Source organism: Abramis brama, assembly GCF_963993115.1.
Source record: "Abramis brama genome assembly, chromosome: 5".
Lineage (NCBI taxonomy): Eukaryota > Metazoa > Chordata > Actinopteri > Cypriniformes > Leuciscidae > Abramis > Abramis brama.
The window spans coordinates 3,924,143-3,946,873 of record NC_139967.1 but is presented as its reverse complement, the minus strand read 5'-3'; the positions used below and the strand labels follow the sequence as shown (position 1 = coordinate 3,946,873).

Sequence of the window (22,731 nt, the reverse complement as noted above, 5' to 3'; positions counted from 1 at the left end):
ATCATGTGACAAGTCAAATGAGCTTTTCCACTCTTGCAAACAGAGGAAGGTTGTGAGGTGTGGAGAGACATCATGCATCACTGGAACATGAACAGGGTCCAATTTGTAATCATTTTATAGAATACAATGCAATTAATATAAACTTTCTGACAGTGTGTGGGACATCATGACTACTTTCCAAGAAGGGGCGCAACTGATTTACAATTATTGTGATAAATATGTATAGGAATTGAGGCAGTAGCCAATGGCAGTACGAGTAAAAGCTGCAGGATTACATAGAAATATGTACGAGTATCGTACAAATTTGACATCTTGTTAAATCTTGTGAATTATTAAGACTTTGAGACTATGTTCGTACTGATTGGGTTATGGGTTTTGTAAGAAAAGGTTTAAGAAACAACAAATTGACCAATCAGCATCCAGGACCACAACTATCAATTTTGCAATAATGAGCATTTGTGTAGTTTGGTAAATGATATCAAATGACCAGGACAAAACCTTATTTTTTAAAAGCACTTTATTAATTCATTGTAAAAGAAACAATAATGGACAAGAATACAATATTTGTAAAATTAATACAATCTTTTTTTATAATCATACTTGTAATCCAATCTGTTATTGCTGTTATTAATAATCAACTATTTAATAAAGATTAATCATGAAGAAACAGATTGAAACATGCAGAAACATTTTTAATATTAAACACAAATGAAGCGCAAACCTTATCAACCTCTTATGATCTTATAATGGCACACAATCACAGTTTGCAGAAAAGGTAATAATGCTGATTAAATGTTAAGTTATTATTAAAGATGGAAAAAGAAATGAAACACTATTTATTGTTAAATCAACTATATGCAGATCAGTCTGTATTTAGATTGCCATTAGTTCAGTATTAAGTAACACAGTGTTAAATTTAGTCATGTAATTGGCTGGATCCTGGATCATGTTAACGCTTTTTCTCAATGATCGCACGAATCTCTTCCACCACTTTTGCTTTATTTTGAGTGATGTTTTTTCCAGCGACCTCCATAAGATCAGTGATCATCTCAGCGCTGTAAGCACCTTGAAACGTGCCATATTTCTTCCTCCAGGCCTCAATATCATCTGAAGAAACAGTGACACACTTAAATCAGAACACAGTCGATATTTCTGTCTTATTCAGGATATTGTAAGATTTTAACTTGCCTCCACAGTTGACCACATTAAAGAGAGGGACGTGAATCACGGTTGGAACGTTTTGGCCTTTGAACACATAGAAGTCCTTCGGTTTCTTTGATTCCTCACTGGGAATGATGACCTCAGGGAAAGGGATGTTTCGTTCCCTGCACATATTGGCAGCGTCCTTCACTGTCTGCAGTGGAAAAGCATTGCAGAATGACTTTATTAAAAGTGGTAGTACTGATGTGTCAGCCGAGAAACTGCCACTGGGATGAATGGGACTGCTAACGGATAACTCTCTATAAAGATGGTTCAATTAAAACATATTTAAATGGTTTTCAGCAAGATTATGACTGAATTTCCATTTCTAGGTGAATTATTCATTTAAATTACCTTGATGAGAATTACCTATATGAGAATATGTGCATTTTTATATTAAAGAGAATAATACCATGAAAGGATCACCATCACTGAAATCCAGGGAAATGATGAGGTCAATGTCTCTCTCTTCTCTCAGCACTGAGAAATAGGGTGAGTTGAGCAACAGTCCAGCGTCTTCAAAGTCTCTCATCTCACTTTTCAGTAGAGGGGTGGGCACTGCTTCATCTGGCAATATTTAAGTGAGAGATCACAGCGTGAAATCAGTCTGTTTTTTATATTCATATTGAATTGCCAGTAATCAGCAAGTCTGTTCTCACCTGTCATGTTGTAGAGAAAGTTATATTTCCTGCCCCAAATCCACTGAGCCATGCATCTCAAAATGCTGTAGTAAAGATCTGTACAACAAATACACTCTTTAAAATAATTTCTTTGGTGGTTCTTTGGTTCCCTAAATGGTTCTTAGGACAGTCTTTGCACATATAGGGTTGACTATAATTCTCTTTGGAGATTAAAAAAGTTGATGTTTCACTATAGGTTCTTCGAATCAGTGTTTTGTTTTTGTTTTAGCTTTAAAGAACTTGTACATAGCTGGTTTTCTAAAGAACCTCAGCAAAATTAATCAAGTCTGACGATTCCTTTACTGATGATCATTGCAAAGCACCAAAAAAAGAAAAAAATCCTTTAATATGCTCCCGTGAGTTTTTGTGTAAGCGCTCTGTGAAGAGCATCAAAGGTTTGTAAGAAATTGTAGTTGTCCTCGACCCAGATTTCTACTCCAAAGTATGTTTTAGAATGAGCTCATCCCCAAAACGGCTTAATTATCACAGAGAAGAACAAAGTCAACAGTTGTATTGTTTTTGCACCATTTGGGTTGATCACATTCTGAGCAAATGGTCATCAATTGTATAATTCATTTTAAACCTTAAATATTAAAAAGACAACATCTATGTTTTTCAATAAATAAATAAAAATAAAAATAATTAGCTATAGCAGAATCCTTAACCTGGTTATTGACCAGGTATCAGAAGAAAAATACCGTGGCATGATTTTAGATGATCAGTTAAATTTTAAAAATCATGTGAAAAAGATATAAACAATTAAGGCAAATCTTATAGCTTCAGAATAATAAGAAACTGTTTAACATATGATCATGCCCTTTTGTTTTTAAACTCGATGATATCCCACATGTCCTATGGATTAGTTATTTGGTCGCAGACAAATCAGTCTGTAATTAATCAGATCGAATGTCTTTACAACACAGCCTTGACCATTTTAGATAGAAAGCAAATAAGATACTATCATTGTCAGATATTAAGTAAATACAAGATTTTTAATGTTTTGTTTGTTTGTTTGTTTGTTTGTTTGTTTGTTTAAAGATTTTAAGCTTTTTAATGCTCATTTTGTCTTTCTCCACTATGTAAAGTTTGTTTTTAAATGTTTAAATGGTCTTGCACCTCAGCCCTTACGTAATTTTTTTGAGAGATTGCACGGGTGCAGCAGATCCACTAGAGCGGCTTCTATTGGAAATTGTAAAATTTTATTTTGTAAAACATCTTTTCCTCAGACTGTCCTCTCAGTGAAAGGTGTAAAATTATGGAATTCATTACCTGATTATTTAAAATCTAGTTTCAATATTATTATTTTTTTAAAAGCCACCAAGCCTTGGTTAATTCAGCAACAAACTAGTACTCATGTTTATTTTTATTTTTATTTTTTTTGCTGTTGTAAGTTTCTAAAATATAAATGTAACTTTATAAAAGCCCTTCTAGGGACAAGTGTTGCAAATTAGCTTTAGCTACAAGCACTATGATACACGCATTGGATGGCTGTTGTCACAGTTTTATCTATGTTTATTGTATCTGTCCCTATACAAATAAAACGAATAATAAAAAAAAATTAAAATTACATTCATAATCGGCCTTACAGTCGTTAAGTGTGTCCCAGGCTTTAGTCAAAATCCACTCACGGTGTAGTGTTTGTTCAGAGCGAGTTCTGTGTGCTCGCAAATCCTTTATCCTACAAACAACAATAGATTGAAACAAGAGTGCAGCTTTGTGTACCTTTCATTGTAATTGACAGCTTAAGTGTTTATGATGGCAGCGATCTTGCTCGTTTTCTGTGTATAGCTAATATATATTTTTCATGCTGCTAACTACACATTGTAAAGTTTCTGGATTGACACATATTTAAATATGTGATTGAATGCGTTTGATAGTTATGACCATGGCAACGGTCGACAATTGCTGATTGCAATTGTTACTTTGTTTTTTGTTACTATATCTGTCCTGACAGTGATAAACTGTTTCTTTGCATGTATTTTGGGATTTATTGTCAGTATGGGGCTCTCAGTTCACATGGGTAGGGGACTTTGTACTGTGTGTGTGTGTGTGTGTGTGTGTTTAAAAGACTATTTTTGACCCAGGAAAAACCCTGACAATCCTTATGCTAATGCAATGAAATTGACAAGTAGCCATTCTCAATCTCATAATATGATGAGGGGAAAAAAATGACTAAAAAATAACAAATGGGTTTTCTCCTCATATTTCACTAAAACATGTTTAGCGGTTCTCACGATAAATTCTACCTTTCTAGGGTCCTAGTATGAGAAAGTTTAGGCATTAGGCATTAAATCACACTGGTTACATCTGGAAGCTCAGTTATGGCTATATTTAAAATCTGAAAATGTTTAGTTGAGTAAAGTGCTTTCTGCATTAATCTGGCTTAAAAATCAAAAGTGAAGTACATTGTTATATATCAGTTCAACTTACCGAACGGCCAGAAACTGAACCAAACACTCAAATAGTTGCATACATCCATGGTGTAACGCTCCATATACAGTTTTGCAGCTTCTTTGTCAGTGAGATCCAGCTTCCCCACTGGAAAGATCAGCTGACTTTTGCCTTCAGCGAGTTCTGTAAAAAGAGGAGAACATAACTGAGTTCTTCTTATCTGACAACATATAATTCTAGTTTGTGTAACTACAAACATAATTTACAAATTACTTTAATTTTTGTTGGCCAAAACATTGGTTTTGTGAAAAATAATATTTCTGTTTGACCAATCAAAATATTCAACGCCACCACAGATTTAGGAAGTAGCACAGGGGTGCTGAGCAGACGCAGTGAAAGTGAACTGTTTTCTGGATTATTCAGCTTCATCTCATGTTTGTTGGCAGCACCCTGACCTTATTAATGTAATATAGTGTGCGTGCATATAAAAATCTAACTTATTTGCATTTAAATTATCATCAGTAAACGATTCTAGATTCTGCAGAGTGAATTTTCTCAACTTCATGTTTTTACACAGTTCTGACCAACTGTCTGCAGGGGTTCAAATCAACCCGTCTTTTTATTTTTTTGCTCAAATTAAAACTTCACTCACAGGTTTGATATTTTTTCATGTTGCCATTTGCATTTTCACTGTTGCATAAACAGTTTGTTTGTTTTTTTTATAAAAAAAAAAGTATGTTTAAATTTTGCTGAAAAAAAACAGTAAATGTAATATATTTTAAACACAGATATGATGTGAAATAGAGCCTTGAGATTTGAATTGAAATAGTATAAATAGTAATAGTGTCAGTCATTTAGCTGACAAAACAAGAGGACAAAAACTCAAGAAAACATGCACTGTGAAAATCTGAAAGTATAAACCACTGAACAGATTTTTCATTGGAATCAAAATTAAATATATTTGTTGGGCAATAACAGTGGAATGTTCAATAACTTTTTTTGTTTCTTTGTGTCTCTTCAAAAATAGATTTTAAAACAAGGAACCCCAAGAAAAGGTTTACCGGTCAGTGTTGTTCTGATGTGTGTATCATAAGCAAAAGGATCTTTGCCATCCAAAACACAGAGATTCATGTCCACAAGTTTCAATAGCACCTGGAAACACTTGTCTACAGATGGGTCTGGATCTTCAGAAGAAAACACACATTGATTGAACAAACATGAACACACTGAAAATGTTTTCTCAAATATTTTACTACATGTAACTTATCAATAAATAAAAGCAATAAGAAATGCTTTACCTTTCCCCATTTTCTCAAATAAATCTAAAAATAAAAAAATAAAAGAACAGAGTTCATATGAAGACAATGAATTGCACTTTACAGCCGCTAAAACTCTTATTTCTATGTTGTTTTTACTTTTGTGGATATTTCAGCTAACAGTTTGCTTCGTATATTGTTTTACAACATTAAGTTAAAGTTAAAATTACCTTGTGTTCTCAATTACATGCTTTAAATGCATGTCCTTGAAAGAGCGCATGCAGTTTTCTAACGTAGGCCTATGTATTTTCTTTGACCTCTCACGTAATGTGAATGGTAAGACCCATTTCAGATGCAGGCAAATTACAACAACAGTGGTTGCAAATAAATATACAGTATTTTAATTGTTTGATCAAAATGATTGCTAGGGACAATTCAGTAGTCCCTGAATATTGGTAGGGATTGGTGTCCCTAGTGTCCCTATAAATTCTACACACTTGATGAATTGACTGGCAGTTTTAGGCAGAAGTGAATCTTTAGAACAAATGCAACTGTACCATGTATCAATTTCCAGAGGAATTCCAGAATCTCGTCTCCATCAGCTAAAGCGCTGCCACACAGAGCTGCAGAAAACACACAATATCAACAAACAGGAAGTTTAAGATAAATGGAACAAAAGCTTCTTTTTTTTTTTTTAAATAAATAAAAATAGATTCATGTAGGCTACTTGCATTTATATATATATACACACATTTATTGAATAATTCTGCTTGTCTTTTCATCTGAACATTAGTGACATTTAATCGAATTTTGAGGTTAAAGGGGTCATATGCCGGTTCTAAAAAAGAACATTATTTTGTTTACTTGGTTTAATGCAATGTGTTTACGCAGTTTTAGGTTAAAAAAAGTCATTATTTTACACATACCGTAAATTTATTGTCGCTCCTCTATGCCCCACCTTTCTGAAACGCGTCGATTTTTACAAAGCTTATCTTTCTGAAAAGCACAGTGTGCTCTGATTGGCCCGCGATCCAGTGCATTGTGATTGGTGATTTCCCCTTACCATATTTGAAACATCAACTCCCAAAGCAGTGACAGGTGATAATGTCGATACTCGTACTACCTGATCAATTCGAGCCCGAATCTGATCTGGAAAATACATATGACCAAGATGATCGATCAACTTGGCCAGCGCGACTGGACCAGAACGTATCAGAGTGGTAAGGTTTTATTTCATTGGGGACATAATTACTGATTAAAATAACTTAAGGCTGATTTATACTTCTGCATCGGACCTATGCCAGAGCCTCTACGCTGTAGGCTATGCGTTGGTTTTCATTTATACTTCTGTGTCGTTGTCTGTGTTGACGCGCAATTACAAATGCAGAGGGAGCATGTGAAACCCGAGGGAGCGGTTCTACGCCGTATGAAGTAATACATAAAGTATTGAATGAAAATGTCTCTGAAATATCTGTGTATTTGGCAAATATTGCATTTATTTCACTTCAGCTGTGATAAAGTATGCAAACACCACGTGAGCGGTCACTATGGGAACCAGAAAGTGTCTGACTTCAGGTCTCCGTTTGCAGCTCCTCCCGCCTGCATGCGGCAACTCTCACCGATCGATTATATCCAGCCACAGTTGATGTCGAACACACCTACTGTCTTTTTACGTGTCGTGCCGCGTTACGGGGGGAGAACACTGTAAAAAAAAACATGTCTGCATTTGTGATGGTAGAAATGACAAACAAGCGCTACTCTATACTGCTCAAAACTCGCGTTTGAATAGTCAGTACAGTAGCAAACTCTTAAAATATGAAAACATACTTGCAGGCTGTGTTTGTGAGTCAGAAGCACCAGACTGTACTTGCAAAGATGTATTGCCCACTTTTTTGTGCACAGCCGGCCTTGTACTCTCACAGGTTCTTGAAACAGTTAGCTCCGAAAAATGCGCAGCACAGTCGAATATTTTGGTTGTACTGTTCTGGAACTGTGTTGTAAATAAAACTTAACCACTCTTTTCTAACTGTGTCCTCTTTTGGAAGGCCAAAAGTAGTTTGGCTTTCGCAACGAAAAACAGCGTCTCCACGACATGGCGGAATAGTAGAATGTAGAATAATTTGCATGTGTCACACAGTGATCAAGAAGAGATTACAATGGAAACAGGTTGCTTCAGCTGGATTTCCTTTTACCTTTTCTGTTCTTGTTTTTTTAAGGAATACATCTACAGCTGCACAGACCACAGTGCTGAAAAAGTGCAGATAGAGCACTACGGAGACCACATCCTACCCATTGGGAGGTTTAATGTGTGGATACACCTCACATGGATAATGTGTGGATACACCACACATACCTGAGTGGGGGGAGCTACTACAAATGCGACAACTGGTGACAGGGACGGAGCTCTGACTAGAGGAAGACACGGGTTTACCGTTAAGGAAAATGTCTCGTGGAAATACTTCATATGGGATTACCAACAGGGAACCACTACATATGGGGCACCTAGCTCCGTATACAGGCTGACCCGAGCGGCATGCTTCATGAGTAGCATGGCATCATATTCCTCCGCTGAATACGAATGCCACAGTGTGCTAACCAAAATATATATCTAGGGTTCACCGCTCTAGAGAACTCACATAGACAGAGATGCGCACGTTATCACCTTAGGGAGGGGAAAGGTGCTGTGTGCAAGTGGAACATCCAGCCAGTTGCAGTCGCAGTTTTACTTCTTACGAAACTGGCCCAACCCTGAGATCTCACAAAGGTGTTAGATGACGCCCAGCTCGCTGTTCTACAGATGTCTGCTAAAGAGTCGCTGTTGGCTAAAGCCCAACACGATGCAATACTCTTAGTGGAGTGTGCTCGTACTCCAAAGGGACAGGGCACATCCTGTGTTTGATATGCCAAGGCTATAGCATCCACTATCAGTCGGCCAACCTCTGTTTAGAGACAGCCTTCACCTTTTGCTGCCCTCCGAAACAGACAAAGAGCTGCTCAGAGCATCTGAAGCTCTGTGTGGGGACCAAATATATGTGCACGACTACTGATTTCTGCAAGTCGATTCCTTATCAAAACAACTCGAGTTACTTGACTATTCGTGATTGATTCATGCTACTGTAAATGAGAAGACATAAAAAAAGTTCTTATCAATAAATATTTATTAATTAATAGTCTAATGCAACCATTACATAAGTAAACTCTCAGAACATTATAATTATGACATTACATGTTTCAATTATCATGTCACAGAGTAAAGCCAAATAAATAACTGTTCTTGCCTTTCATTTCAGACGCAATGTCCGCTTTTAGGGGCCGTTCACATCTTGCGTCTTTTGCGCGCTCTACTTATTAAGTTATTTCAAATGTAGGCGCGTGGCAAGCGCGCTCATAAAGGAAGCGAAGCGGTCGCGACGCACATATGGTGCGGTGCACTAGTTTTGCCTTGGCCGATGCCTTGGCGAGATGAAAACATCTTAACTTTTCAGAATGTCGCAAGCGCACCGCAGGTCATATGACAAAGACCAACCGATCAGCTTCGGCCCTTTCCGTAACATCATCGAAAGCTCGGCCGAACAGCTAATTATAGCTGTTTTTATTAAACCCAGGGTGGGTTTTTATTTCTCATCTCCATAAATATATCTAGTAGTGAAGCTAATGCAAGGGCTAGAAATCAATGAATCCTTTGCTGATACTTCTTCATCATGAAGAGCGCAGTTCATGGTTGCATAGCAACGACAGATGCCATGGGAGCGCAAGCACTTGTGGAAAGAAGGAGACAGCGGCTTTCTACGCATTTTTAGACACGATATGTGAGCGGCCCCTTACAGAGATGACAAATTACCCTGAAAGGGGTGGTGGAAACTTTGGGCTCGTAGCCCAGTTTGGGGTCTCAGTATTACTTGAGTATGCAGGACCAAACTCAAGGCACGTTTCGCTGACAGAGAATGCCTACAGGTCCCAAAACCTTTGATGGAAGTGAACGCAGTCAGGAGTACCGTCTTCAAAGAGAGGGCATCAAGTCCAAATGGGGCTCTCTGTAACCAAAATGCCAGCAAGACCACAGAGAGGTCCCATGAGGAATTGAGGTGTGGCCTAGGAGGATTCAATCTCCAGGCGCCTCTGAGGATCCTGATGATCAGATCGTGCTTCCCTAAGGACTTACGATTCATTGCATCATGTTGCTATAGCGGCTACATACACTTTCAGAGTCAAAGGGGGCAGCCGACCCTCCAACTTTTCCTGCAGGAAGGAAAGCACCGACCCGACTGTGCATCTCTGTGGGTATTCCCCTCGGAAAGCACACCAGGTAGCGAACAGACTTCACTTCAGGGCATAGGCACGTGGAGATTCCAGAGGTCTGGGTGCGGGTGCCAAATTGTGCTAATTGAGTTTAAGAGTGAGGAGGAAGTGATCTGAGGTGTGCAGTGGAGTGACCAGCGTAGGGTCAGTGGAGCAGTTGTGCATGTAAATAAGATCCAATTGTTAATGATTTGTGAGTAGCCGCAGTAGATACTCGTTTGAAGTCAAACGAGGCAAGCAGAGTTTGGAAGTAAGCAGCCAGAGGTTTTTCTAGGTGGATGTTTAAGTCTCCAAGAATTATCCGATTACCACCATCCTCAGGGAAGGATGAGAGTAACACATCCAACTCCTCAAAAAAAAATGCCAAGCTGATCTGGGGGACGATAAACGACCACAAAATGGATTTTAATAGGGCTGGTGATAGTAATTGCATGTGATTCAAATGAGCTGTTGTCACACAGAGATGGTAAAGGATTAAATTTCCATTCATTGGAGATGAGCAGACCAGTACTCCACCCCATCCAGAAAGGCAAGGGGTGTGTGAAAAAATTTAATTTGTGGAGAGGGCGGCAGGTGTCCTCTGGTCTGATCCAGGTCTAAGTCAGGGCCATGAGGTTGAGACCTGAATGACTAGGAATAGATGTAAGGAAGTCTGCTTTGTTTACAGCAGACTGGCAATTCCAGAGACCAACAGGAAAAGAAAGTAATGTTCTAGGAGACAAAGGGAAAGTATTCAGGTTTTTAGGATTGCACTGCCTCCAACATGTGATACGTGATTTACGGGTGTTAGTAATAGTAGGGATTAGCACATATTGAAAACGGCTCACAAAAACAAACAGATGACAACAAGCTGAAAAAAAGAGGAAGGAAGGAAAAAAAATGAATAGTCAAGTGCTTTGTTTCCTTGCTCGCCGGAGTCATGCAGGTAGAGTCACTGACACTCAATGGTCTTCACACGATGAGGGCTTCACACAAGGGCTACTGCGTCCACGGTATACTAATTGATTATATACCCGCCTGATACGTCGTTACTGATTTCAGCTGGCCCCGCCTTCATATTTCACAGAACGAAACTGACAAACCATGACAACAAGTGAGAGAAAAACGTGATTTCAGCAACGCCCCTTTCAGCACAGTAAACACAGTAAACGAACAAAGTTATCTAGCAACGACACGCTAGAATCAAATGACAAAACTATGTTTTCCACTTCTGTTCGTCAACTGCTTCTCTAAATGAGAGCTTGTTTGAACTGCTTAAGTTTTATATCTGGCTTTGCCAACACCTTCATATTTCACATACGAATATTTGATTTACATTAATAAAAATTGTAAAAAAAAATAATTATTGATTTCATGTAGCCCAGTGGTTCTCAAAGTGTGGGGCGCGCCCCACTGGTGGGGAATAGAGACGTGACAGGTGGGGCGCGCCAAACGGGAGGAAATTTTCCTTTTTATAACAAACTTTCGCGCCCATAGATATATGTGTAGCTACTAAGGGTGTCACGATTTCGATTTTAAATCGAAATCGATCGAAATTAATGCTCAATCTCGATCATCGAATCAAAAAATGGAATCGTCGATGCTGCCACGAACCATATGTCATGTCAGCTCGGCTTGCCTGTAATAGGCAAAACTCCTTTTCTCGAGAATATTGAAGCCTTTCATTTAAAACGCATTGCAGCTGCACAGCGAGAGCATCATAGCTCGTCTGAGCGAGCTGGCTGTGCTGCGGCAACTGCACGAATCTATGGCGAGCTAGCAGTGGCGTGCGGTCCAATGGGAGCGCTTGGCGCCCTGCCAACCTCGAGCGCGCCAATTTGGACGCGGCTGAAGTGTGTAAATTCAGAGAAAACTCGTCCAAAGGACTTTAGGTTTAAATCGACTGAAGCGAAGTACCTGATATGAGCGAAATAGCACGGCAAGGCAACGCACTATTCGTTACCTTATCTCTAAGGGAACCGAGGTTACGCAAGTAACCAAGTACGTTCCCTTACGAGAACGTTCTCTCGTACTGCGTTGCAAACGTTGTGGGAACCCAATTTAAAACGCCGTGCTATTGGCCTGTGACTGCTCTGAGGAGTCCAGGGAGCCCCGGGACTATAATAGGTAAATAGGTTATATTGTTTAAGTTTCCAATTGACTTAAGATATAGGCTAAGTTATTGTTACATTATGTTGTTAATAAACGTGTTAAATTTGACAATGTAGTGTGTGGTACATTGCGAACAAAGGTCAGATATTATTATATTGCATAAAAGTCTAAAAATGGCATAGCTTGTGCTTTCAATTTCTTTTCTTTTTTTTTTAAATCGAGAATCGAATCGAACCGTGACTTTAGAATCTAAAATGTAATCGAATCGAGGATTTGGAGAATCGTGACACCCTTAGTAGCTACTAGCTATATCTATGTTTCACGCCGATGGGTAGCAGGCTAGTGTGGGCAATAAATAAATTGTGCAATGCAAAACAGGCTCATTGCAGCCACTAATGCAGGGATAAATAGACCTGTCTTGCCAAATGGATTTATCTTCTTTTCTTTTTTAACAGATTGCAAAGTGGCACTTTTATTGCTTTTCTATTTTTGAACTTGATACAAATTTTGACACAGCTGCACTTTTATTTTCTCTATTTTTGAATTCCATGCAAATTATGACACAGCTGCACTTTTATTTTATTTATTTTTGAACTTGCTGTTATTTGATGTAGATAGTTAGTTTGTATTTAGATATAACTTGTTACTATACTGATACTACTTGTTAATTCAATAAATTTGAACATTTTATTTTTTTGGCATGTTGGGGCGATGGGGGCAGGTGGGGCTTGAAAATTCCCCCTTGTCCAAAGTGGGGAATTACCAAAAAAGTTTGAGAACCACTGATGTAGCCTAATATTCTAATTTTCTGATATTTTGAATTTGGGGTTTTCATAAGCTGTACGCCATAATCATCAAAATTATAACAAAAAAAAAAAGTTTGAAATATCTCACTTTGCATGTAACGAGTCTATATAATATATTAGTTTCACCTTTTAAGTAGAATTACTGAAAGAAATAAACTTTTGTACGATATTCAAATTTTTCGAGTTTCACCTATATGTATTTGACATATTCTATAAAAATAACTGGGATAAGTTTTCCCTAGGTGGCTTCTTGCCCTAGGTGGATATAGGTTTTCCCCTTAGCAAATGTTTTTATTTATTTCCCTTAATAATATATTGGACATGTTAAACTCATCTCCAAATACTAAATGTGCTGTAGAAATTGATGTGTAAACAATTTTTGAATATTTCTTGTCATAATGTTATTATTTACATTTTAGTTTTGACTTGGAAATGAGTAATTAGGCTACAGACCTGATCGCCGGATCATTACATCACATAAACTATCGATCTATTCGTTTGTTACCTTGCAGGTACAGCATGTCAATTTCAGGCTGCTTCTTGATCATAGAGCCTTTATCAAACTGACTGCCAAAGTTGGAGTCTCTCACAAATGCTCCAATGAGAGAATAACCTGCTTCATGTGGAGTGAACTCGAACCAGGGGTCTGCAGACAGAAACACGTCTATATAACAGCTGACACAAACACATCAACTCTCTCTCTTCTTTCACACAAACACACAGACCTCCTTCCTTTTGCTGTTTGCATTGCTTGTCGATCACTGAGTAGATGGGAAACGGGTCTTTACTCTGCTGGTTCCACTGCTCTGAGAGTGTGTGTTCATCGATCTATAGAGAACGCATTTCTTGTGTGTTATTTTAGAGGAGACCGTGGATAATTAGAACAATTTCTTCAATCACAAATAATTCCAAGTGATAAAACTTACTCAACAAGTTATCTATATTAAGAAAAGTGTTTAAAGTAAAGGCTCTCACTGTAAACTATATAGCTCACTCAGATAGCCACACTGGTGATACCCTCTGAAGGGGAACATCTCTAATAAAATGTCCATATGTTCCTGCAAGAGCTCTAAAGACTGTCAACAGTTCCTCCAGTAACCACATGATAAAGAAAAAGGCTTTGAGACACTTGTAATATACTGAAGTTCATTGAGTTCATAACAGGATATTGGGGGTTCTGTCTGAAACAAAATTGACTTTACTTTATAAAGAAATTACTTTGATTAGCAACCTAGAAGTGCACAATCTAAAATGTTTAATCTTATATTATTTTACATATTTATTTTTATTCATTTAGCTGACGCTTTTATCCAAAGCGACTTACAATTGCTATATTTGTCAGAGGTCGCATGCCTCTGGAGCAACTAGGGGTTAAGTGTCTTGCTCAGGGACACATTGGTGTCTCACAGTGGATTCGAACCCGGGTCTCTCACACCAAAGGCTTGTGTCTTATCCATTGCGCCACAAATATTTTACAAACTATTTAACACAATCTGAATGTGACCATCTCACAAATCACGTAAGTCATGAAAGCTGTGTTATGAATAGTAACAGACCTCTTTTACATATGTTGTGATGACCATCGCTGCCCAGACGTCAGTCAAGCTGAAGATGTCTTTCTCATAGTAATATTTCTTCAGTTTAGCAAATGCATCTCCCCAGCTGACGGCAGGACCGCTGAGTCTCTGGATGATCTTGTCTTTCACAGCCTCTAGTTTGGTGGACCAGTCTGGTTCCTGATATAAGGAGGCCATGCACCTTCAGAGGAACAACATACCGCTGTCATTTTTTACATTCAGCCCATCTGTGTGTGTGTGTGTGTGTGTGTGTGTGTGTGTGCGTGCGTGCGTGCGTGCGTGCGTGCGTGCGTGCGTGTGTGTGTGTGTGTTTGTTCTCAGGGTTCATACCAGGTGGATCCAGAGACTCCGCTCAGATAAAAGACACAGTCCAGAAGACCTGCTTTCTGGAGCTGAACCAGGGATCCCAGCAAACCCACCATGGCTCTTTCTCCTCCTCCGGAACCCAGTAATGCAATGTTTGGCACCTCATCCTGAAAAAATAAAAACGACAAAAAAAAAAAAACAGTTTGATTTTCAAGCATTTAATGTTCAGTAGCTAAAAATCATTTTTGTAGGTTCAAGAAGGTATAGCCAGGCAGATATATAAATTATGAGATGTTTTACCCTACTGCAGTGTATCCCATGGTTCTGCAGGCTTTGTTGAACAGTTGTTCTCCTGCTGACTCTAAAGTCCTCCTCATTCTTATCCAGAGAATGATTGATTCTCACATCACTGTTGCAGCGACAGACAGGCAGACCATGAACATCGTCACACACTGCTATTAAAAATATTTCGATTTCATATATTCTTGATTTGATAAAAAAAAAAAATCGAATGATCCATTTTGTCGTAAACAAGATTACATACCTTTCCAGGACTTTGGATGCACTCATCTATAAAACAGTAGAGTGGATATTACTTTTGAAAATCACCAAGAGTCCTGAATGCCACAAAAATTAGTGTACACCTAAAATGTTAATTTGATCTTTTTTTCTTTTCTTTTTTTAAATAGCAAATCAGTACATGTCATACATGTCAACAAGTACAAGTGAATACACACATAGACTAATGGCCAAAAGTAATTGAAAATGACATTAAGCTAAATATAATTGTTTTAGTTTAAAAGTTAAAAGGCCAGATTTACTAAACAGGGAAAATTAGTATGAGATTGAAATCTCTGTAGATTGCAATACAAATATATTAAATGGCCATAATAGAGCTGTTCAGTCGTGATGTAATTTAATAGAGTCTTTAATAAAGTCAGATAAATAGCCTGCATTTTAAAAACTCTTTGACTGATTTTTCAGATTATTGGTTTAAAATTGCAGCAGTATGTTTCGGACATAGTTATAGAATAGTAACATTGTACAGATCTTGATGTCTGGAAATGTGAAAACTTTCTCATCCTGAAAATAAATTCCCCTTTAACATTTTCCACCCTCATACTGATGGTGTATTTATACACGTTTTGTTTAGTGTGCAAATCATTATGTTATTTAATTGGTATTCAATCTATTACAGAAAAAGTCTGCAATAATTCATTCAATCTACTGCTGTTACATTCCAGTAATAAGCCTTTTAATTGCCCCAATATTTCTGAAAATATATAAACTACATAAAACTTTAAATTGTATACTCACTATTCTTGTATAGTCTTGTAAAATCCTGAGACTTCTCCAGCAACACAGAAGTTGTTTTCTCTCTGACAACGCAAAAGATGCCCTTATATAGGGCTCTGAAACTAAACTGCATCATTAGGGGTGGAGATGGTTCCCATAAATGTATAAAAACATGTAGAGACAAGAAAATGATTGAAATTACTTCCATGTAATTTACTTAGAACTTGAGCGTGTAAATTCAAGTCAAGAAAAAAAAAGAATGTTGTCTGCCCCACCCCCATATTAAATACATGGTTATGGCTTTGTATTTACTGACACTTTTTTCTCATTATTACCACCTCCAACATTTTATTGTCTAAAGTGCAGGATTACTTGTTTAGCCATCTTTATTCAGAGAAAACAAGGCATTATTCATCATAAGAAGATATTAAAATCAGAATTGCTGCAAACTGGTTCTATTCTAAAACTTTAATTCAGAGCTGCATACACTGGAAACATTTTAAGGCATCATAGGCGAAGCAAAGGTTGATTCAAAAGATATCCAGCAAATCCGTAATTTATGAAGTTCCATTTATTTCAGTGAGAATGCGTCCTTGGAATTTCTCACAATTTCACTAATTAACTTTAGCTTTTTGTCTCCATGAGCATAGATTTCTGAATATAGTAATTGTTTTACTATAATATTGTAGTTTTTATTTATACAAAAATATTATTTTATTATTTATTTATTTAGTCATATTTATTAAATAACAGTTACTGAGTTGTGTTTGTTTATATGTAAAACATAGACCTACATGTATTCAGTGTGCAGGTGTTACAGATGCTATTCAATCTCTCTATATTTCAGTGTCAGACAGGAAGAATTGAACAATTTGCAATGCAACAAACTTTTTTAAACAAGTATTAATTGTACAAAACTGCAACTTTTTTAAAAACTGATTTAACCCCCCCAACCCTTCCCCCGTCAAAAAAGATTCATAAGTAAACGAACAACACTCCCCTCCCCACAACAATTCTGCCTCCCGGAAAGCCATTCCATCAACAATAAAAAAAAAGAAAGAAAGGAAATTCAGTCATTCGGAGTCACAGTTGTGGCATGTGTAAGAATCTCCTCCACCTGTGCAATCTTTATGTGCATAGGACTTGCACATCCAGCCATACTTCCCTGGAATTCGAGTAGCTTTCCAGGCACACAATGCAAATGTCTTCATCCTCTTCAGAGTTAGATTCGTTCGATTAAAGCTGGTTGCCCTCGAAAGGCTCATTGCTTGGGGACGCCTTATCGAGAGAGTGGAGTGCCTCTTTAGAAAGCCAGTTAACCAGTCAACACCAGCCATACTGGTCTCACTCCACTTTGGGGGAAAGTTGCAGTTGTAGTGAGAGGCTAGTTGAAAGGCAAACTTCCAAACCTGAAATAAAATGTAAATAGTAAATATTGTCTATCTCTCTCTCTTCCTCCCCCTCTCTCTCTGTATTTCTCTCTCTCTCTTATATAGCTACATAATTCTCTTGTTAAAATTTGTTTTTCTCACATATGTATCAATAAGTCAGCTGACCTTTTTAAATACTCTCTGAGGCTCCTCTCTTGGTCCTCTGAGAACATGTTTCTCCTGGTCCAATGCCCTGCTCTCTGTAACTTATCTGATCCCTCGCCGTTTCTCTCTTTTTTTATTGAATCGGAATAAGGTGGTGTGACAGATGGCGAAGTCCTTGGTCACTGCACTGACTGTCCTGCCCTCATCCCTGATTACATCTGATGCTCGTTCCAAAATATTGAGGGCAACCCCTCTGTTAGTAACCCTCTTCCTCACTCTTGGCATACTGAAAACAAACAGAATAAAACTATCCTTCTTACTATCCTTTTGTGTACGCCACAATGACTTGTTTATATTGAAAAATACTGTTGTGTGGTCTGTTTTGATATGGCTGCTTAGCTTGGGGACAGTTGCAACAAGTCCCCAACCCTATCAGCCATGACAGAGCATCATGTGCTAGCTAGACACACTGACCTTGACACATGCTAAGCATGTCACTTAGAAGTCAACAAAACAATTCAAACTAAGTAAGTTTTGATTAATTCATACAAAAGGTCAGGGCTGCGTTTCCCGAAACCTTCTTAATGCTACGTCATTCTTAAGTTACACCTTAAAGATTTGGAATGAGGATTTTTATAGCAAACAGTTTTTTGTGTTTATTATTTCAGCATAAAACAATTTTAGTAAAGTGAAGTGAATTTGGTGTTCACATATGTGACCCTGGATCACAAAACCAGTATTATGTCGCACGGGTAAATGTGTGGCAATAGCCAACAAAACATTGTATGGGTCAAAATTATAGATTTTTCTTTTATGCAAAAAATCATTAGGATATTAAGTAAAGATCATGTTCCATGAAGATATTTTGTAAATTTCCCACCTTAAATATATAAAACATTTATTTTTGTGAATGGATGCAGCACTATCGCCAATAGAAATGAACAACTTTAAAGGCGATTTTCTCAATATTTTGATTTTTCTGTACCCTCAGATTCCAGATTTTCAAATAGTTGTATCTCGGCCAAATATTGTCCTATCCTAACAAACCATACATCAATGGAAAGATTATGTATTCAGCTTTCAGATGATGTATAAATCTCAATTAAAAAAAAAAATACACATAAGACTGGTTTTGTGGTCCAGGGTCACAACACTGACACAGGCACTGAAGGTTTGAATATTGAGTTTAATATTGAGGAATGAAACAGTTGTCAATAGTTCCTCTATACAGTATGGCAGCTCATTGTATCGCCACAGGAGAACTGGCCCCCCGACTGAGCCTGGGTTCTCCCAAGGTTTTTTTTTTTTCTCCATTGGGTGACGTGATGGAGTTTTAGGTCACCGTCAGGTCACTTGATGGAGTTTTTCGGTTCCTTGCCACTGTTGCCTTTGGCTTGCTCAGTTGGGGATATTTTGGGAATATTAATTTATTTTTATCAATCAATAAATTCCACTAGAAACAAACCTTGTTGTATTATTTTAATTTAATACTGTGAAGCTGCTTTGATACAATTTGTATTGTGAAAAGCGCTATACAAATATACTTGACTTGACTTGACTTGACTCATTGTGTGTCCATTATTAGATCAGACAGACTATTTTCTGTATGCGGTTAGAAGTGTTCAAAAGGGGATCAGAGGGTCAATGAGGGTGTAAGGATGGATTTCTACTAAGACTGAATTCAAGAATTCAAACCTGCAATAAAACAATAACACTCACTAATCTGAAGAAGATATCTATGGGACAGAGAGCACAACACAACTGGCCCAATCTCATCGCTTTCCCCCCATGCTGAGTTCCTGACTCTGCACACTATCTTCTTCCCTACAGGTCTCATTCAGTCATGCAAATCTCATGAACCTACTGTCTCCAGCTGTTTTATGAGAGGTCAAAATAAATACGTCTGGTGCGAATGGTAAAGGAGTTTCATTCCCGCAGCAGCAGAACAGTCAGAAAAAAAGAAAACAATGCCTGTTCTTCTGATGTGGGAGATGCCCAGTGGCGTAGCGTCTGGGCATGCAGGGTATGCACGTGCAAATGGGCCCGGGCCAATAGGGGGCCCGCGCGGCCGCCCATGGGGAACTTATAGGCTAATTGAAAAGGAGAAAATTCATAATAAATTTGTGGCCACAATAAAAATATTTTTGTATGCATGTCATGTGTAGTATTTTTTTCTTAGTTATAAAGTCATGTTTCCGTAATTTCTTGTGTGCGTTTGCGTTTATTATTTTTTGCACCCCGCGGCTGCCGTAGAACGGTGTCATTTTTTATATGACGCTACATCGCCGCGACAAATTAAAAAAAGAAAACACACAGTGTGAGACGTTACAGCTAGCTGATTAAATTATGGACAAATACAAACATAAAAGTGGGGCCTTAAAGAGAAAAGTGAGGGTGGAGAAGTTAGTCGCAACACAAAAACTACCCAAAATAGACAGTTTTTTGTGCCGACCTAACGTTAGTGCGAATGACAACAATGTCGAAGATGAGAGAGAAGTTTCGTCAGCGAATATTAGCAGTTGCACGTCTTTGGATGAGAACAACAATGCAGTTGCTGACAGCTTACAGTGCCAAGTGTCAGGGAGCGAAGAAGCAGTCGCAGACGAGCCAAAAGCTGGATATTCGGCGGGAAATATGTCAGCGGGTTACCCAACAGATAAAGGAAACTATCCAGACACACTACTAACGGATGGGCAAGTAAAGCATTTTATTGTGTCGCAAGGTTCATGCAAACCCCCCGGTCCCTTTCCTCGAGATCCATTGCAAGGAGATAGGTGCTTTTCGGCGAGTTTTTACTCCACCACAACAAAAGCTGGTATTCAGCTACCGAGATCTTGGCTGTGTTACTCCCCTAAGCTTGACGCTGCATATTGTGAACCATGCTGGTTATTTGCTGACCGCAGTCACAAAAGCTACAACATGGCATGGACACAAGGAATAAGAACATGGCAGACCCTGTCAAATAAAATTTCCAAGCATGAGGTCGCAGAGTACCATGTAGCAGCTTGCAGTGTTTATAATCAGTGGCGTCTGCATGGAACTATTGACGAGGCATCAGAACAGCAAATCCGTCAACAAGTTAATTTTTGGAGGCAGGTTCTAGACCGGATCATTAATGTCACTTTAACTCTGGCATCAAACAACCTTGCATTTCGGGGACACTTCGAAGACACTGAAAGTGTCAACAAAGGTAATTTTCTCTCCATCATCGACCTTCTGGCCAAGTATGATCCATATTTAAAGGAGCTGCTCAGTCGCCCTGCTGGATCCGTTAAGTATCTCAGCCCAGAAATCCAAAATGAACTGATTAGTATACTCTCTGAGTCTGTCCAGAAAGAAATTATCAGTGAAATTAAAGCGGCACCGTTTTTCTCAGTGATCATGGACACGACTCAAGATATATCTAAAGTGGATCAGATGAGTCAAATCTTTCGGTACGTAACCATAGAGAGAGATAGCCAGGGTGCTGCAATGGCTGTGAAAATCAACGAGTCTTTTCTGGGATTCCAGGAAATGCCTGACTCATCCGCTGGCACAATAGCCAATGAAATTATACGTTCGGTTGAGGAAAAAGGTCTCAATATTTCACAATGCCGTGGCCAAGGATTCGATGGGGCTGCGAACATGAGTGGCATATACACGGGAGTTCAGGCAAGGATACAGGAGAGACAACCAAATGCCACATATGTACACTGTGCTGCCCATAACTTAAATCTGGTCCTCAATGATTCAGTTAAGTCAATAACAGAGCTAACAAAGTTTTACAACACCATGGAAAAATTGTACGTGTTTTTTGCGCACAGTATAAAGAGGTGGAATGTATTAGTTGAGATTACTGAAAAGCCCAATCCGGGTGTCACGCTGAAAAAACTGTGCGCTACTAGGTGGGCATCGCGCAATGATGCCGTGTCTGCAATCAGATACAGATATGTTGACGTGTTGAAGGCCCTGACCAAAATTTCACTTACGAGTAAAAAGACAGATGAGCGCAACGAGTCCATGGCTTTGATGAAGCTGATGGAAAGATTTGACTTTGTTTTTATTATAGTTCTTCAAAGTGAAGTCTTGGAACAGATCAGTGTCATTTCAAAAATGCTACAGGCGAAGAATGCTGATCTTCTTAAAGCTACAGAATTACTTGACAATGCCATCACTGAGTTGACAAGGTTCAGGGAAAGTTTTGAGGAGGCAAAAACAACCGCACAATCCATGGCTGAGAAGTGGGGAGTGAAACAAACCTTTGAAAAGGAAAGAATTAGAAGGGCAAAGCGCCAATTTGATGAATTCTGTCAGGATGAGCGTTTGGCTGATGCTGAAAGTTACTTTAAGGTAAATGTTTTTAACGCTTGCCTAGACATAATAATTTCCCAGCTGAGTCGGCGATTTTCAGCTTTGCGATCAGTTGCCGATTTGTTCAGAGTGGTCCAGCCACACATACTTGCAACTGAGGAGAAGAACGCGATATACCAAGGGGCACTGAGGTTAGTGGAGAAATACAACAACGACTTGTCTCCAGCTCTTCCACAACAATTGATCGCATTCCGTGCAGCCTTCAAAAGACAAATCTCTGAGATGACAACAGTTCAAGATCTGGCCAGTTTTTTGATTGTTGAGAACAACTCTATCACATCTAGCTTCAGCGACATCTGCACCGTTTTAGTTCTCTTTCTCACCGTCCCTGTTACTGTTGCTTCAGCGGAGCGCTCATTTTCAAAACTGAAGCTAATAAAAAATTATTTGCGGAGCACCATGTCGCAAAACAGACTTTCGGGACTGGCAATTCTTTCCATCGAGAACACACGAAGCCGTGAATTAAACACCAGTGACATTGTGGATGAATTTGCCGAAAGAAAGGCCCGGAGAATGCAACTAAAATGAGTGAGTAGTTTTATGTTTTTACATTTTGGGCCGCCGTGCCAAGATCAGTAGTTTATTATTGACATTGGCTGAGCCTTGTTTGTTTTAGACTTGTTTTTGTTCCGTTCTGGTTGTGAAAAAAATTTGTTGGGTAGAGTGCATTTTTTATTTTCGTCTATAAATGTCTCTTCGATGTACTGCGGGGTTAGGGGGGGCCCGTACAATTTATTTTGCATATGGGCCCGGGACTGACTTGCTACGCCACTGGAGATGCCCCAATAAAGATCGTTGATAAACATTTATCTCTATCCCCCAAACCCAGGCGTGACCACTTGGGGAACGAGAAAGGGTCCAACGAAAGCTGAATAAATATTTGGGTGCTAGATGTGTATTGTTCTTTTGTTCCACGTGGGTATATAAAGGGAATTGGCAAACCA

General features: G+C 38.6%; 2 protein-coding genes across 2 annotated transcripts; one reads left to right on the top strand and one right to left on the bottom strand.

Annotated features, from left to right (window-relative positions):
- Positions 1-508: 508 nt before the first annotated feature.
- On the bottom strand, positions 509-15,980 carry LOC311082818 (cytosolic phospholipase A2 gamma-like). Its single transcript, XM_084113931.1, has 15 exons — positions 15,924-15,980; positions 15,151-15,176; positions 14,907-15,015; positions 14,631-14,773; positions 14,280-14,481; positions 13,449-13,551; positions 13,229-13,369; positions 6,085-6,150; positions 5,570-5,593; positions 5,333-5,455; positions 4,311-4,454; positions 1,860-1,937; positions 1,613-1,767; positions 1,189-1,354; positions 509-1,107 (listed from the first exon to the last, which is right to left on the bottom strand). The coding sequence occupies exons 2-15, from the start codon at positions 15,174-15,176 to the stop codon at positions 950-952; spliced, it is 1,638 nt and encodes a 545-aa protein (XP_083970057.1). The 5' UTR covers positions 15,924-15,980; the 3' UTR covers positions 509-949.
- A 4,376-nt stretch (positions 15,981-20,356) lies between these two features.
- LOC311083053 (zinc finger MYM-type protein 1-like) lies at positions 20,357-22,315 on the top strand (the record flags this gene model as incomplete). Its single annotated transcript, XM_084114304.1, has 1 exon — positions 20,357-22,315. One exon carries the CDS (start codon positions 20,357-20,359, stop codon positions 22,313-22,315), a length of 1,959 nt encoding a protein of 652 aa, XP_083970430.1.
- Between the last annotated feature and the right edge of the window lie 416 nt (positions 22,316-22,731).